This window comes from Cervus canadensis, chromosome 6 (assembly GCF_019320065.1).
Source record: "Cervus canadensis isolate Bull #8, Minnesota chromosome 6, ASM1932006v1, whole genome shotgun sequence".
NCBI lineage: Eukaryota > Metazoa > Chordata > Mammalia > Artiodactyla > Cervidae > Cervus > Cervus canadensis.
The window spans coordinates 43,842,475-43,860,623 of record NC_057391.1 but is presented as its reverse complement, the minus strand read 5'-3'; the positions used below and the strand labels follow the sequence as shown (position 1 = coordinate 43,860,623).

The 18,149-nt window shown below is 45.2% G+C and overlaps 1 protein-coding gene across 8 annotated transcripts in view; it reads left to right on the top strand.

Moving 5' to 3' along the window:
• The window catches only part of TLN2 (talin 2), a 492,565-nt gene that overhangs the window by 379,613 nt on the left and 94,803 nt on the right, over positions 1-18,149 (top strand). For all 8 annotated transcript variants that reach the window (XM_043471776.1, XM_043471778.1, XM_043471781.1 and 5 more), the window contains 7 exons: positions 940-1,137; positions 2,171-2,310; positions 9,571-9,664; positions 10,613-10,702; positions 12,883-13,005; positions 14,306-14,449; positions 16,178-16,339. In XM_043471776.1, coding sequence (XP_043327711.1) covers positions 940-1,137; positions 2,171-2,310; positions 9,571-9,664; positions 10,613-10,702; positions 12,883-13,005; positions 14,306-14,449; positions 16,178-16,339 — 951 coding nt within the window. The remainder of the gene's footprint in view (positions 1-939; positions 1,138-2,170; positions 2,311-9,570; positions 9,665-10,612; positions 10,703-12,882; positions 13,006-14,305; positions 14,450-16,177; positions 16,340-18,149) is intronic.

Sequence of the window (18,149 nt, the reverse complement as noted above, 5' to 3'; positions counted from 1 at the left end):
TTTGCCTTTTCCTTGTTTTGCTTTCTGATCAGTCAAATTCCCAGGTAGAGCTTCTAAAATTTACTTTTTCCTTGAGCCCACGTTGCCGTTCGATCTCTGGTTATCCCTGTGAGACAGGAATGGGGCAGGCTGTTGAGGGGGAGGGTTTGGATCATCTGACCTCTCATCAGGACATTTCAGGCCATGACAATCAGGTGATAAAGGGATGCAAGTGTCCGGAACTCACTGAAAGAGTGAGTGCTCTGTGAAATTTCATTCTGGAGCTTGTTCCCTTCCTTGTTTTGTAAGCCCCCTCTGGGGGAACTTGGTCTTGTTCATCTCTATTTCTTCTCTGCCGTGTGCCTGGCACATAACCAGTTATGCAGACAATGGGTGTGGTGTGACACATATAATTTAGCTTAACTCTCTTGAACTCTTTACCGACAATTACAGTTCTGCTAGTGGCACTTCTGTGGGAAAGCTATATTGTTAGCCGAGACCAACTGATGAATTAAATTGGTGGCTATTAGTTTGGAAAAAATAGGATTTAAAGGTTAATAGCATCTGCCTTTTAGTTCCAGAAAGCTGAAACTTTGTGAGTTTCCATCTGAGAATGCCAAGATAAAGCATGGGTTCAGAGAGCGGGTCCCAGAGTCAGGTTGTCCAGATGTGAATCTTGACTGTGCGGCTTAGGAGACCAGAAGCCCTGCAGAAAGCCATCCTTACCATTTTTAGATCCACTCTGTCTAGCACTGAATAAGTGTTCAACAAATTTAAATGAATAAGGGAATGGGTATATTTTTTTGAAGGTCAGACTTAACGTGGGCTCAGACCACACAGAGCCTTTTCACCTGATCAATTCAGAAACTCATCCGGAGTGTCTCTCTTCCCCCTGCAGCACCCACCACTCCTCCTACATTCAGTAAAACTCCTCCTGCAATGTGCCCTCTCTTCCCATAGTTACCTCCAAGCACAAAGCCTTTCCAGGAAGCCCAGAGTGAACTGAACCAAGCCGCTGCTGATCTGAACCAGTCTGCCGGGGAGGTGGTCCATGCCACCCGGGGTCAGAGCGGAGAGCTGGCTGCAGCCTCCGGGAAGTTCAGTGATGACTTCGATGAGTTCCTTGATGCTGGCATTGAGATGGCGGGCCAGGCACAGGTGAGGGGGAGAGGGCTTGCTGAGTGGAGCTGACCCTTGCCTCTCGCCTCTGGTGGACTGTTGGCCCCCGAGGCTAAGCGGCACATAGGAGCCAGGAAGCCGTGAATAGCCCACGGCTATACATCATCTTTGCTGCTCAGAGAGCTTCGTGAGCTCACAGGAATGGCATTCCCAAAGATGCTATTAGCTTGTGTGAGATGGAGATGACCGATAACTTCTCCAACAGAACTCATCATCTTATACTTTTTGAAAGGAGGGCAGAGGAGAGAAGGAGGAGAGCCCTGCATCCTATAATTCAAATGTAGTATGGTACTATAAAAACTCATGTTATTTGAGGTTCGATGAGTCCACATGAAAAGGTTTTGTCTAACCCTGAGTATCAAGTGATTCAAAATTACCTCCTTCAGATGAACAGATAAACCTGTACTTTAGAACAAGGGAGCATGACTGGTCTGGGGTGAGCTCACTGAGCTATTTATTTGCAAGTTCCTTTCAACTCCCTCAAAGTGCTACCCAGCATGCTTCTTACTCTGTTATATACAAAGGGCTGTTTCTCAAATGGGAAGCCAGGTGAGCAATGTATTATTTCCAGAGACAGAAGCTTTTGGGATGCAGTCAGCTCTCAATGTCCAGACAGTGATAGTTGTATGTGCCAGGCTGGGATGCACCAGCCCCTGGACAATTCCAGCACTGTTGAGCAAAATGCTGGAATTGCGGCCTGGACTGTTTGCTCTCTTACTCACTCCCCACCCCACACCCCCATTAATACCCACACTTGTGATACAGCATAGTTCTTGGCTGACCCACTTGGGAATGGATTTCTGTGCCTCTGTGTGCATCTTGGTCTGGGAATCTGCTAGGGGAACAGTAGACACCAGGCAGTCTCGACACGCTAGGCGTCTGCAGACTAATTGGGCTTCATGCCATCTGTATAGATAACCGCCTTCCATTTCAGGGTACTGCTCCTAGCTCTGAATGCTGCTTAGGAGAAATGGACAGCCCCTAATTACTTTGGCTCCTTTTCACCTTCCAGACGAAAGAAGACCAGATCCAAGTCATAGGGAACCTCAAGAATATCTCCATGGCCTCCAGCAAGCTACTGTTAGCTGCCAAATCTCTCTCCGTAGACCCAGGAGCCCCCAACGCGAAAAATCTCCTGGCTGCAGCTGCGAGGTAAGTGTGGAACAAAATGGGCTTTCATGTGTGGTTAAATAACATCAGTGTTTGCAAGGTCCGCCTGACATCCTGCTGCTTTTGCTGAGCGAAGAAGTGGTGCTAACCTTCTGTTCTCAGAGTTGGAAGGAAGAGTGACATAGACACTGGTGTCTTATTAAATGGGCTCAATTGCATGTGCATTCTCCACTAAAGATGCCTTCTGTCTCCTCTTAAAGCCTTTTCAGGAGGACTTGTTTAGACTGAAGGCCTCCATTGATTTATAAATATGATGGCTTAAAGAAATTTTTTTTAAGTAGTGTTAATATCATTCAGATTATGAAAGTACCATATGTTCATTAAAAAGAAATCAGAAGATGCTGAAAAGTTTAAAAAAAAAAAAAAGATACTCAACTAGCCATTCAACATTTTTTGAGTGTTTACTGCTGTGAGCCTGGTACCCATGTTAATTAGCTGGGTTTAAACATGGTCACTTCGTCACGTGCAGAAGGGCTCAATGTCAGGGTGGATGGGGTGGTGGTGAGAGTAAATTGGGGGACTATGTTAAAGCATGCATCTGAACTTGGGATGATGTGAATGTCCTCCTTTGCTGCTGTTTTCACCCCAGGAAGTAGGTAATCCGATATAGTCCCCTTCCAGGCCCACGCTGGCATTTAGTTCAATGACTAGTGATGAATGCTGGTATCTGGAGAAGCTGCAGTGATAGCTAAGGAAGATTTTATATTGGCAATCCCACATTCATTTTCCTGAGCCAAGGGGGTAGGGTGTTCTGTGATTCTGCAGCAGTGTAGGCCTGTTTTCTTAGCCTCACTTAGTATCACTTTATCGGAAACCTAACAGCAGTGAAAGATTAAATGCAGGACAATTAGGATCTGTAGCCTAGTTGGAAACATTTTCCAAATATGCAGATGAGTGATTTTTAAAAAGCATGGCTTGAATTCTACTTAAAATTTTTAAAATTTGGTTTTGTTTGCTTATTTGTTTTTCAGTGTCTTCATCTCTCCTGGCTTCTTTTAAGTTGTCAGAATCGGAGTCCTAAATTCTAGTACAGACTTCAATGCTTGACTAAGTAGGTTACATTGGTCAGACCACTCAACCTGTCTTAACTTTCCCATTCGCAAAATAGGAATGTGTATAGGCCACATCATCCTTGAGCTCTGTTCCATTCCTGATGGACAAGGTATCTTGGTACTACTGGTTAATGCCTGTCTCTGGTCTCCTCTTTGTTCGTAGTATTATTTTTTATGGGGAGATTTAGATAATTTCAGAGCAACTCCCTTGAAAACTTTTGAGTTTCTTCATTCCTTCTCATCAACATACTTTGAGCGCTAAGTTGCTTCAGTCACGTCTGACATTTTGCAACGCTGTGGACTGTAGCCCTCCAGGCTCCTCCGTCCGTGGCATTCTCCAGGCAAGAATACTGGAGTGGTTTGCCATGCCCTCCTCCAGGGGATCTGCAGGTGGGTTCTTTACCACTAGTGCCCCCTGGGAGGCCCAAACATACTTTACCTTCGAACAACAGCGAGAGCCACTAGGTGATGGGATACATACTCACGTCTCCCCACCTCCATCTCGTGCGTTGCTTGTGATTGTTCCAGCAGGTGCGTGCCCTCCTGAGCTCCGGGTGGGGATGAGGAGGAACGGTGATATCCTCTCTGTTGAGCAGCTATTTCTGATATAAGACCCTCTTAATCACTTTTTTCCAAGAACAGCCTTTGGAGAAGGCAGCTGATGTTTCCCGGTACCTGAACTCACTTGTTTTTCATTATCTTCAATTTTTTGCCCCTTTTCAAAATGCCCCTTTTCAGTTTCCAACTCAGAGGTGTGTTGTCGTCTCTCTTAAATTGTGGGAAGAAAAGGAGAGTATAAATGGGCATTTTGAAAGTCCCTTAAAGAAGGGACTCCGGGACCTGAAAACTGGTGTCCGTGCTCTGTGAGTGTCTGCACGCCCCCTGGTGGTTACATTGAGGAAGGGCCCTGGAGGAGAGGTGAGAAAGCTTCGTTGCCCTGTCTGTCCTGGCTTTCAGCAGTTGATAAGGAGAATTCCCAGCCTGGTGGTTCCACAGCCAAGTCAGCACTCAAAAATCATCACGTGAATTGATAATCTTGGGTTGGAACTGCTACAGGCGGTTGCTGGCCCATTCTCCTTGGCTTCTTGGCAAGCTCGGCTCCCTGGGGTATTTTCCCAGTGGGAGCTTGCCAGAGTGGGTCAGGCCAGCTCCTCTTCTGGGGTAAAGCTCTGCCCACCTGGGATGCAGTCATTCATTCTCTTGTTACTTCATTTGTTCATTAAAACGATTTTTGTTGCGTGCCTGATATGGGCCCAGTGGTGGGCACAACACCATGTGTAAGAAAGGACAGCCCCGGTCCTGTCAGGACAGGCACACCCAGGGCATATTGCCCCCATTCTCTCTGGGCCTCACAAAAGTCCTGGGCATAAGCACCTTTGGAGCTGGGTAGCAGGAACCTGATGGTTATTGTCCTCCTCTGCAGTCCCACTGGCCTCCCTATTCTCGAGACAGCCATGCCTCCCTATCTGTGTGGATGTCCACAAAGACTCCAGACTTGTCACTGAGGGGACCCACACCTGGACCAACTCAGCTCCACCCTGCTCCTGTGTCAGCAGACTTGAACCCTTTCTTTGTTCCTTCTAGTCACCATGATTCTTCCTGCTTTAGGGGGGAAAAAAAAGGTTTACTTCTGGGAGAGCAGTAGAGTATGTGTGCTTTTTGCTCTGCTCATCATTCTGCATTTGAGCCCTGGTACAAACTGGTCCCTTGGTTTTTGATGCCTTGTGGGGAGGAAGTCATTTCCTGTGGAGTGTCTGGCTTGTTCTTCCTGTGAAACTGCTTGGCTCCGGCTCTTTTTTGGCCAGTTGAGTGGGCTGGAGACTCTCTGTAAATTGTTTATCAGCTCTTTCTGTGACTTGGCGCTGGTTTGATGCTCCCTGAACTTAGTCAAGGAGGTGAAAAGCCAATTTGCAGTGGCAAAAAAAAAAGGGGGAGGAGTGTTCTACCTCCAAGCACCCCCAAGCTGCTTCTCAGACTATAGTCACCTTGCTCAAAAGGACTCCTAGGAGCTGAAGACTTGATGCCCACTGCCGCCAGCATCAGGACCATCCTAAAACAGACGTTCAGCTGCTTTCTGGTTTCCCCAGGGCTCCCTAGGACCTTGCAGGAGGTGCCTCTTCCCACTCTGCCCCTTGCCTTGAGGTTTCTGCCAGGCAGGCATCTTTCTGGCTCCAGAGATGGTGAAAAAGGATGACCCAGCAAACAGCTCTTCCATGCTATAAAGTAGAAAAATGTACACTGGGCCTTCTTCTGTCTCTTAGTCTCCTCTACAATGTTCTGTTCCCATTATCCAAATTGGGATCTTGCTGAGCCCTGACTTTACAATTGCTCTGGTCCCTGTCTGGCTCTCCCTAATAGGCAGAGCCCACTCCTGTGGTCAAGGCTTTAATTTTCTTTCACTCCCAGCGAGTCCTGCATGTGTCCGGCCAGTCCTGTCTGATGTCACACCCCCATCGCTGCTTCCTTTGGTGCACCTTCATGTCTTGTCTGTTCACTATTTTGCCTCTCCAACTGGATTGCCAGCATCTTGCTTTCCTAGAGAGCTTTAAACCATATTATTTTTTATTCCCCTTGCCTTGTGATGGTAGGACCCGGGGAATACCAACAGGTTAAATTTTGGTTTGCTCTTTGTTGCCTTCCTAAGCACATCCTCTTTTGAGGATGGGAGTTGTCTGAAGTTGCTTTATTCCCTCCAAGCTCGCTATTGGATGCTTAATAGATCATCATGAGCATAAATTGATTGATTTTCTTCTCTCACCTCTGCCCCAGTTGCATGTCTATATAGTTTCCTTCCAGAGCTCACAGACTCCTGTCTGAATCAATTTAGTATCTCTGAACACTAATTGGCTGTAGGTTAGAAAGCCTTTAACAGCTAAAGTTGTAGATTCCAATTGTTTAAAGACAGAGAACAGCTACATATGCTTAGATAAAGAATGAGTTATGAGAAAACACTATCTCTAGATGATGAAATTATGATCATTTAATTTTTTGTATTTTTTAAAATGAATTTGTGTAGCTTTGATCTTTACCAAAAAAACTATGGGGAAAATAAAAATAACTACAATTCAAGCCTAGTGGGATTTACCTATAGCACAGGCCGCATGCAACTAATTTTGGCCATATTTTTATGATGATGTGAATTGGTTGGTTCATATTGTTTTAGTTGATTTACTAAAATCTTTGCTTTAAAACAATATTGTTTGAGGATTCCCTGGTGATCTAGTGCTTAGGACTTGGCACTCTCCCTACTGTGGCCCAGGTTCAATCCCTGGTCAGGGAACTAGATCTGCAAACTGATCAGTGGCAAGAAATATTTATAGTAAATTTTAAAAATAATATTGTAAAATCACTTAACATTTTGGTATCAGTTCATATGGTTTACATGTTTTATATACTCTTTTCTAATATTAATTTTACTTAGTTGTATATCATGAATATTCTATGGTATAAGGAGTATGATATCATGACTTAACAGATCTCCAGAATTATGTTGTAGACTGTACGTTTAGTCATTCCTTTATCGTTGCGTGTTTGGGTTTTCTCTAATACTTTGATCTTATGATATGTTTTATAGCTTGAACCATAAAAGTACTATTTCCGATTGTCAGGTCTACCTAACCAATTGCCTCTGTACCACTCAGCTTTTTATTTAGCTATGCAATTCACACTCTAAAATGAGTTATAAGGATACACGATACCTACATAATGCTTTTCAGTGACGGATCAGTATTACCAAGTGACTCATTCAGACTAGCAGTGCCATGCTGGCACTGTTATGGATTATCCAACCACCCACCCTTAGTCCTTTGGGTTGTTTTTTTTTACCCCAAGTTTTTATTTGGAATTTTTTACTTCTGAAAAATATTTGAAATAGGCCAATAAATAGCTACATGGTCTCTGAATTCACCAATTGTGAACACTTAGTTGTTTATTATTATTATTATTGGAGTATGATTGCTTTATACTGCTGTGTCAGTTTCTGCGATACAATAACGTGTATCAGCCATGTGTATACCTAGAGCCCTCTTTTTTGGATTTCCTGCCCATTTTGGTCACCACGGAGCCCTGAGAAGAGTTCCCTGTGCTATACGGCAGGTTCTTGTTAGTTATCTGTTTTGTATATAGTAGTGTGCTTTTGTTTTGGGGGGGTGGTTTGTATCACAAGGCTAGTGGGATCTTAGTTCCCTGACCAACTGTCGAACCTGGGCCCACAGCAGTGAAAGCACTGAATCCTAACCACCGAACCACCAGGGAATTCCCATGACCACTTAGTTTCTAATGGAAATATCTCTATATAAAGACCGCGCTTTTTTAATGCAGATAAATGGGAAACATTGAAAGAAGCTAAATGGAAAGCTTGTGTGATATGTGGAAATACTCCCCAAATGATTGTGTCATCACGGTTGGGCCCTTTTGCACCCTTTGCTATGTTGACACATCTAGCCTGCCCACTCTCAAATGTGTCTTGAAGACTGCCACACAGAACACGATGTTGGACTCTTTGGGGGCCCTTCCAATGAATACATCATGAACTGCACCCTCCAAAGGTGGTCCCGACTAGAGACCGTCCTGCTTTGTCACTTGTCTTTGTTTTGCTTTGCACCTGGAAGACATAGTGCTTCCCCCATGACGCCATAGTATTAAGCACTTTTCCCCAAATAAATGAATCAATCTTTTTTGTTTTTTTTTTAAATGAATCAGTCTTACAGAAACTATTTGAGGATTCTTTCTTGAGTTGAGGAATGTTTTTCTTCTTCCCATCATTCTTGCTAAATTTAAAATTCAAAGCAGTAGCTCCTCATCAAATAATTAAGCTGATTGCCTTTGTACATCGGCAACATCATTTTCCATCTAATCTGATATTCTGTGGGAAGCTGCAAAGCCAATTTAACTAATAAAATGAGGGAGGCTTTTTATATTAGTGTTAATGCTTAGCAGCAATGTGCGTCCTATTTTTATTTTTTTGTTTATTTTAAGTTGCCCATTAGCTGCAGTGGTTACCAACTGTGAATAGCATTCAGGGTCCTGCCAAAGGTACAGACCAGTTATGACCCTGCAGAAAAACGGTTTTGAATCTGGCACTGGAGTCAGATAGGCATGGGTTTAAGTCTTGTTTTTGCACCTTATTGTAACATCTCCTTAGGGAATTATCTTATCTCTCTCTCTCTCTCTTTTTTTCATTTATAAAAACGAGGGTACTATATTCAGTTTTAAGACCTAGTGTAAAGATGTAGTAATCCAAACAACGTGGTATTGGTGAAAGGTTAGAACATAGTTCAATGGAATAGAATAGAGTCCAGAAGTACACCTACACAAATACAGTCAACTGATTGTCAACAAAGTTACAAAAGCAATTCAAATCAAGAAGGATGGCATTTTAAAAGGTAATGGAATAATTAGACCTCTATATATCCCCCCCATTAAAATCTGGATCCATATCTCACACCTTATTAAAGGAATTAACTCAGAATGGACCATGCCTTTCTAAAATATATCCATAGCTTCACTTAAACAGTGACTGCCCAGGAAGGGGAGAACCCTTGACAAGAAAAAAATCTGGGCTGTGTCTTAAGTTCTTAGAAGAGTAGAAACACATATAAAATCATCTAAGAATTTCTGGTTCCTATTAATGTTAACAAAGAAAATAGCTCTTTTAAAGAATAATTTTGGTATAGCTTCTAGGAACTGGTCAATCATGTAGAAATGAAAGGAAAGAAGAGGTTTTAAAATCATAAGGCACAGTTCACAGCATGACTATTTTAAAATATACAGAATAGTCCAAACTATATAAAGGCTGTCCAAAATAGCCTGGCTGGAATCATCCTATTCCTGATGGGCTGCTAGTGAAGGATGCTGACTTTAGTGTTAACAGGAGCTCTTTGCCATTTTCAACTTCGTTGTGACTTCTTTCTTGTGAGTGTTATAGCCACACTTTTCTTAAGAGAGCTGTTAGTACTTTTAAGGGTAAATCAGTGAATAAATAATGAGAAGCAAGGTGGGGGTTCTCATTCTCTCTTCCCTGACTGTGGTTTATTTTTGGTTTAGAGCCTTGTGAAAGAGCTGTCACGGGGACCGCAGCCTTTATAGTGAATTAACTGTATTCCTATCGAACTCACAAAGCGTCACTGGGGAAATTTCTGTTAATCTTTACAAAACACAACCAAAAACACTCTTCCCATTTCTGTCTCAGAGCTGTGACCGAGAGCATCAACCAGCTCATCACGCTGTGCACGCAGCAAGCTCCTGGCCAGAAGGAATGTGATAACGCCCTGCGGGAACTTGAGGTGGGTCCCTGACAAGGCTGCTGAGGATTTAAGAGCATGTGTCTGTCTGTCCTTTCCCTCCAGGGTCAGGTTCTTCTCCTTTATTCTTGCCTTTTATCTTTCCTGGGAAACTTTTGGGGCCAAAGTTCTAATCTTGAATTCCATCTATCTAGTGGGGTGGAATTCAAGAAAAATTAGATTTGGTGAGGTTATCACCCCTGCTTCCGTATTTCCTCTGAGAGTTGTTTTGTTAAAAGAGTCTTTATTTCAAACAGGAAGAGGCCTCTGGTATTGAATGGAGGCTGAGAATGAGTAATTTTTACCTAAACAATTTGAGAGTGATTTTTCTAGGGCTTTTGGGAGAAGCTAGGAGAGAGTGCTTTTTGAGTAAAAATGGTCTTCTTGTACATTTGATTTTGTAGCATGTAGAGGATGCATTAGAGAACACCCAAGAGTAACACTTATTACTATGAAGGTGGCCATGAGGCCCCTGGTGGCCCAGAACACAGCGTGGGTGCTAATCAATTTATATTCATACTTAGGGTTTATTTTTCATGGAAAATTTATTTATGCCCATAGAATATATGTGGGTAAAAATAAAATCAATGTGCCCACTTGTCCATAAAGCAGTCCTAACCAATTCAGGTTATATTGTTTATCTCAGTAGATGTGGCTTGGTCATACCCTATGTACCTTAGTTTTCTGAAATAGGAATATTTACCATGTGAGAGAAGGTGGCCTAGGGGTGGAGGGGAGAGTTCATTGCACCTTCTGAAGGGTCTGACCGAGACCCAGGTTGCTGATGGCAGTAGGCCATTGGTGCAGCTGAAATTCCTCCCAGGAATGTGTGCAATGAGCAATTGTGATCAGAATCCTGTGTGTGCCAGGGAGATTGATAATCGGCATTTTTGTGTTGTTTCCCTTGTTCTAAGGCTTTGCTTGCTTTTTAAGTCATGCTCTCCTTTGCAGACTGTCAAGGGGATGTTGGACAATCCCAATGAGCCCGTTAGTGACCTCTCTTACTTTGACTGCATCGAGAGTGTGATGGAAAACTCCAAGGTGAGCCTGGCTGTGCTGTTAGCATCCCTGCCCACTGTGGGAAAGAATCGAGACGCGCTTCGTGTGCACAGGTCTGTGGCCCCCTCCCCGGGGAGGCCCATGTCTTCAAAGGCTCGTGGTGCGTTTGCCCAAGTGTTTCTCAAACCGAGCCATGCATCGCAGTCACCTGGGGGGCTTGTTGAACACAGATTGCTAGGCCACACCCACACCCCTAAGTTTCTGATTCCGTACATCCCAGAATGGGCGAGATTGTGCATTTCTGACCAGTTCCCAGGTCGGGCCCTGTGGTCCAGGAGCCACACTCTGAGAACCACTGCTTATACCCTCTCAGGGATGTCTTATTGTGAATCTAAGCATGTATGTCCATCACCTGGGACTGCATGCTGGGGAAAGCCTATCAATGACCGTATATGAGACTCTCCTGTGTGTTCCTGTTACCATCCATTTATGGCATGCATTCTCAAGAGGCATGAAAATTTGTGGGGGCTTTGGGGGTGCAAGCAGTGAAAATATCTAAGATAATACAATGGCTTCTATCCTTCCTTCTCCAAATCTTAACCTTGCTCAACAGAATCTGATCTCTTAGTATTTAATTTAATGTGGGTGGCCATTGGAGGGAGGGTGGTCTAAAAAGACTTCTTAGCAGAGCAGTAATAATAATATTTTAAAAGGCTGAGAAGCACTGACCTTTGGTAATGACACCAGTGTTTTTGAGAATGTCTCAGAACCAGGTGAAATGAAATGCAAGTGAGCTGAGTGAATGTTGAACAGTTGCCATTTGGCTTTGTACTCAGAGTGTTTCTGCACGTTACTTTACATCACCTTTACTCTAGCTTTGGGGAGACAGCAGGGCTTCCCTGGTGGCTCAGTGGTAAAGAACTTGCCTGCCAATGCAGAAGATGCGGGTTCAATCCCTGGGCTAGGAAGATCCCCTGGAGAAGAAAGTGGTAACCCAGTCCAGTGTTCTTGCCTGGGAAATCCCATGGACAGAGGAGCCTGGTGGGCTACAGTCCATGGGGTCGCAAGAGAGCCCAACCTGTCATAGTGACTGAACCACAACATGCCTACAGTGAGAATGGCTTGGGCTCTTCTGCTTGGAGAGACAGCTGTGTTGGTGGTGTCAGAAGGGCTTACTTCCAGTTAGGCTAAGACTAGGGTTTGCTTTGTCCAGCATCCCACACTTAGGTCCAAAGAAACTGTTCTTCCTAAAGAGGGATGCAGGGAGAAGGAAAGGAAAATACCGTACATAAAAATACCCACTAACTGCTTTGCAAGTCCTTATGTAAACTGGATTATTTTGTATATCTAGGCAACTTTAGGGAATTTCTTTCTTTCCCCATCCAAGATGGCATCTTGGCAAACAAAGAGCTCTGTGTTGTGTTCCAGACGTGAATTTGATAGTCTCTCTAAAGCGTCCCTTGCACATCCTTCAGTTCTACCATCTGTGACCCTGGAAAGTAACACCTGCCTTCCTGGGACGTGAGGAGACTGTAGGAGACACAGCCCCAGATACGGGGCGGACACCCTGCCTCTGTCCCTGTGACCTCCTGTCTCACCTTGTACAGGGTGCTTGACCTCCCTGGGTTGGATTCTGAATACTAAAATCCCTTTTGACTATTATTTTAAAAAACCTCTGAAAAGAGAATACACCAATGATTTTTGAAGTAAGGGGAAATACTTTAAGAATTTAGCCTTAAAAATTTTTTTAGCCTTAGTTTCAGACTATCTTCCTCTTTACATGCACACTCCTTAAAGATAGATTTTACTGTCAATAAATAAAAGAAGGGATGGGTGTTTTTTCTACTTTCTGGGTGTGTCTTCACCTACAGCTCGGCAGATATGTGTGATTTTTGTATTCTGGACACTAACAGTTCTCAATTTAGACCATTTGCCCATAGGATGCCCTGTATAGATTTTACTTTAGTGATTGGTGTATATTAACTGTACCTCCTTGAGATATAGATAACTTTCGATGAAAGCTTCATACTTTAATTATTTATTTCTCTTTATGAGATAGAAGCGATATCATTATCTTGAATCTCTTCTTACTGCAAATAAAGGAAAATAATGCAAATATTATAAATAAAATGTCCTTGAGCATTCAAGTTGGAAGGGTAGCCCCTTTATCTCATGGTGTGAAGAAATGCTGGTCACAAGATCACTGGTGATGTGTTTTGCAGGTTCTGGGAGAGTCGATGGCAGGGATTTCGCAGAATGCCAAGACCGGGGACCTCCCTGCCTTTGGGGAGTGTGTGGGGATTGCGTCCAAGGCTCTCTGTGGGCTGACAGAGGCTGCAGCCCAGGTAAGGGACTGGTCCCCATGCCCCATGATGTAGGCCTTCCAGCCTGTCCTGCGCCTGGCCCATGAGGGAGGCACGGGGGCTTCAGCTCCAACTCCAACCACCACCACTTAAACCATGGAAACCATGGTGGCTCTTTTGCTTCCTGAGCATTTAGGCAAAATATCAGCCAGTTACCCCCAGGAGGAGAGCAGAATACTGTAAACCCAACATAAGGGTTCAGAGGCCAGCTTTTTTTTTTTTTTTTTTAAGGTCATAGTTACAGATAAGTTGCTTGGGGGAAAAATTGGGTACTACATAATTCAAATTCCCTCTGAGGCTTTAGAGTTGCAAAAATCTTAGTCATGCTCTTTTTTAGAATCAGAAGGGGAAAAAGTTAGATGCCATCACTCAGAGACGTGATCAGGTATGTTCCTGGCTCGTCTTTGAAAGTCCGGTACATTTCCAATAATTACTGGGCTCATGTCACTGAACTTTCAAAAATGTCAGCATTTACCTTGAAGGGTTTATCATCTGACAGTTACCTCAAGCCTCGAAGATGTTACTGAACCAAAGAAAAACATCCCTAGTTTGGGAGGTGGTGAAATTGCCTCCCTCCTATTCTGCCCCTCGCATCTCAGGGGAAATGAGTTGAGGTTAGAATTCCCCCTTACAGATTCATCTCTTCCCTGTTAGTTGGCTAACACACCCAAAGCGTTTAAAGAAAAGACCTTCTCTTATAGCCTCTTGTCCTCTTGGAGACTAAATATTACCTTTATTTTGTTTCCCTGAACCATCTTACTCATTCTCACTTACTGTTTTGAAAAAATTGGCCGAAACACTAAGGGTACATCAGACTATGAGATGAGAGACCCTCATGTAGGGCAGGTTCCAGGGTTGGCTTACCCAGCAATTCCATGCCATCAGTCTACACCCGCTTGGTTTTTTTCCCTCTTCCATCCGCCAGCTAAAGAGTAAGCTTTATGCTGAGCCTGGGCCTCCTCAGAGTCATAAAGTGGCTGCCAGAGCACTCAGGGCTACGTGCATCCTTGATCATGTTCCCGTGGAAGAGCTTCTCAAAGCTTTCTTAAGAACAAGGAGACTGTTCTCCAAAGCCCATAGCAGACTCCTGCTGGCACTTCCCTGGCCCAAGCGAGCATCAGCTTGTCTACCCCTAAACTCTTACTGATGAGATGACTCTGACCACCTTGCACTGGGAGTGCCTGAGAAGGACTGCTGCAGGTCCACTGTGGGACCGTGATCCCCCACAGGCTTATCTAGGTGCTCAGAGAGCCTGAGCGGTGGCCTTCTTCCTCCCTCTCAGGCTGCGTACCTGGTCGGTATCTCTGATCCAAACAGCCAGGCGGGCCACCAGGGCCTTGTGGACCCCATCCAGTTTGCCAGGGCCAACCAGGCTATCCAGATGGCGTGCCAAAACCTGGTGGATCCCGGCAGCAGCCCATCACAGGTAACCTTGGGCAGGGGAAGGTTGGGGGGGGGCGGTGTTGAATGTGAGGTCTGTGCATCCTTGAGCTCTTGGAGGTGGGTGGTAGGAGACTAAGAGAATGAAGATTACTGTTTTTTCAGAGCTGGCAAGGCCAGACAGATAATGTCTTAGGGGAATATAGCAAAATATGATGATAGTGAGTTCAAGTAGTTGCTTTGGAATGGAGTGCTGGAAGGCAGTTGCAGTGGTGTAATCACAGCGAGATTCATCTGGAGGCTCACAGTTCCATTCATCAGTTCAGGGGAGATACACGGAGGGCTTGTTCTGTGCTCAGCACTGAGGGTCACCATGAGTGAGACCCAATCCCCTACCCCCTTAACTCTTACTGTGGCATAAAATTTGGAAGCTGGAGGGATTGGGGTATGATGACCATGCCAGGATTGTCGATGGTTTCTCTGAGGGGTTGTCAGGGGTCACTTCCTGGAGATAGTGGTGCTGATCCAGGCCCCAAAGCTGGGTCAGAACCTTCAGCACAAAAAGAGCTATAGAGACATTTGAGAACTAGACAGGATGTGCGACTTTCCATGATACTTCTGATACCCAAGTGGCATGGATCAGGTTCAGTAATTCCAGCATGCTAAGTCACTTCAGTCTTGTCCAACTCTGTATGACATATGCCCTCCCCCAGGGGATCTTCCTGACCCAGGGATCAAACCTGCATCTCTTATGTCTCCTGCATTGGCAGGCAGGTTCTTTACCACTAGCGCCACCTGGTAAGCCCAGTAATTCCAGCAGTGTGTACTAAAAGGAACAAGAGTGGCTTATATGGGCCAGCAGAGGCAGCTCATGAGGGGCTCATCCACACTTGACCCTGGGACCAGTATCCTTGAGGCAAGAGAAGGACCCCAGTACAGGAGATAATACAGGGACCACCTGGACCCCAGACAGGCATCAGTGTACCTGAGATGCCTCACCTGTCCATTTAAGACTAAAGAGTGTTACCAGCCTCAGCAAAGTGGGTCAGGCAGATTCAGAAAAGCAGTTGAGGTGGAGCCTGAGAAGTTCCTGAGCCAGACCCCTTCATAAGGTGCCTACAGCCCACCTGGGGGTGGGGGTGACATACAGCTGAACGTGACTGGTAAGCACTTGAACTGTAACTGGCCCAAACCGTGATGGGCTGTAAGTATAAAATACAGACCGATTTCAAAGCCTTAGTATGATAAAGGATTATAAAAGCTTAATCTTCTTAAATTGATTACCTGGTGAAATGAAATATTTTGGATATCTGAGGTTTAATTAAATATGTTATTGAAAATAACTTCCCTTGTTTCTGTACTTATTTTAATGTGGCTACTGGAAATTTTAAAATTAGGTATGTGGTTTGCACTGTATTTCTGTTGGGTAACCCCAGCCTAGGCCCTGGGCTATATCCCTCCTGGCTAGAGGTTGCAAAGCATATACTGACAGCCTCTCCTCTAAGACCAGCTGGAGCCCAGCCCACTCCCACCACCACAGCAGCGTCAGCTTTCTTTTTCTTTGTTTCTTCTTTCTACCTTAATAATTCTCACCCTTCCCTTTCTTGGTGAGACTCTGGGGGTAGCAGAGGTAGAGACTTGGGTTTTAGTTACAGCAGCCCTAAGATGTGTGAGTTGGGGGAATCCAGGGCTGGGGACCAGGGTGGACTCCTTTTGAACTGACCCCCTCTGCACTGTAGCGTGGGGTGCCCTCAACCCAGTCCCTGCTTTGTAGGTTCTGTCCGCTGCCACGATTGTCGCCAAGCACACCTCAGCCCTGTGCAACGCCTGCCGCATCGCCTCATCCAAGACGGGCAACCCCGTGGCCAAGAGGCACTTTGTCCAGTCCGCCAAGGAGGTCGCCAACAGCACCGCCAACCTGGTGAAGACCATAAAGGTGGGTCACTGAGCTAAGACCCGAGGAACCTTTGTAACACCTGCTGCAGGTGAGAAAGAGGTATTGCAATGAAGCTTGGCTCCTAGACTTCCTTCTAGTGAGGGGCGACTTCTCATTTGTTCTCGTGATTTCAGTCACTGAGGAGGAGTTCATTGGTGATGGACATAGTTATTAGGAAACACCAACAGCCTTGGTCTCTACAAACCTTCTGCATAGTGTGTAGGGAGGGGTAAGCTATATGTTTGGTGGGGGACAGTTTTGAGGGGCCCTACCATGGTTGTTAAGCATCTCTGGACTAAGAGATAAGGCGGAAGAAGAAGGGAATGGGAGATTGCTGGGGAAATCTCTTTCATCTTTTTTAAAAGAAAATCTGTACTAGCCTATGATATCTCTTCCATTTATAGTTATTTAAATGTTTTCAATGGAGCATCAACTTCTTAGACTATCCTGTGTTGATAACAAGTTCATCTTTGTGATCGTGGTCGTAAACAGGTGCAGGGGTGGGAGTGGCAGGGCAGGGTACCCTGTGAGGAGGCAGTTGCAGTAGCTGGGCTGTAGTGTTTGTATCTGGGCAATCAGACTGTAATCCTGGTCTGCCCTACGTGGGACAGGAAGCAGAGAGCAAGCAGCTGACCAGGTGGGAAGACAGCCACAGTCTAGACAGTTGACCCCAGGCAAAGAGCTTCCAAAGGAGACTGTCATAGAGGCAAGCTGCCAGTTCTGTGCAAACCAGACCTGCCGGAGGGAGGGGTGTCAGAGGGCTTGACTTTACAGAGGGCTTGTGTTCACAGTGGTGGAGGTGAGGTGAGCTGCTTTGTTGCTGGGCAAGTCCTGGAGGAGTGGGGCTCCCCCACCACCCACTCCCTCCAGAGGATATGATACCACACACCTCGTGTCTGCACTGTGCCTGCGTGCCAAGTCGCTTCAGTTGTGTCCGACTCTGCGACCCTATGGACTCTAGCCCACCCAGACTCTTCTGTCCACAAAGCCAATTTAATCTTGTGGAGAAATTAGTCAACAGGCTGAGCCAAGCAGAAGCCAAGGAGAGGTTGTGCAGCTGTTTAAACAGCCTTTTAAAAAAGTAAAAGGCACCTATTTGAAGACAACAATAAGATCGATTGAAGATGAATAAATAAATTAAAGCTCGTGCCCAGCTGCCCCCAGGATCCTGGTGGCAGCCCACTTTAAAGACCATCATGATCTATGGTATTAGAAATGAAGAAAACTTACATTTTTTAATATTTAATTTGAGCAAGGCCTGGCCCATATTTTGTATAGATCTCTCATTCAGGCCACACAACCAACCACCCTGTGCTTATCATCCCCATCTTTACAGGAGTTAGGTAACTTTCCTGGGGGTGACTCAGCCAGTAAGGAGTGGATTGGAATTCCAACCCAGATCCCCTGCTCTTCCCAAACCCGCTCTCGCTCTTGGCCTGCGGAGTACATGGAGAGACTAACCCCTCTCACCAGCCTGGGGAGAAAGCGCTGGGTGTGTTTAGAGTGCTTGTGTGCAAGTCTGGGGGGATGCAGGGATGGAAGACAGCAGCAGAATTGAAAAGTAGTGACATCATAGTTCGTTGCCGTGTAATTTACTTACTTCAGTTAAACTTGGCCATTTTCCGATCGTTTCAATTGTCAAAAAACAGGCTGCATTTAGATGGGCCAGGGTGGGGGGGCGGGGGGAAGCGAGAAATTCTTCTTTACTAATTCTGGGAAGCCTTGCTTTCCTGCCCCCGCTCCTCAGTTTTCAGTTCTGACCTGTCTCCTTTAAGATCTCGTCTCCTTTCCAGGTTCTCCTCACAGTGGC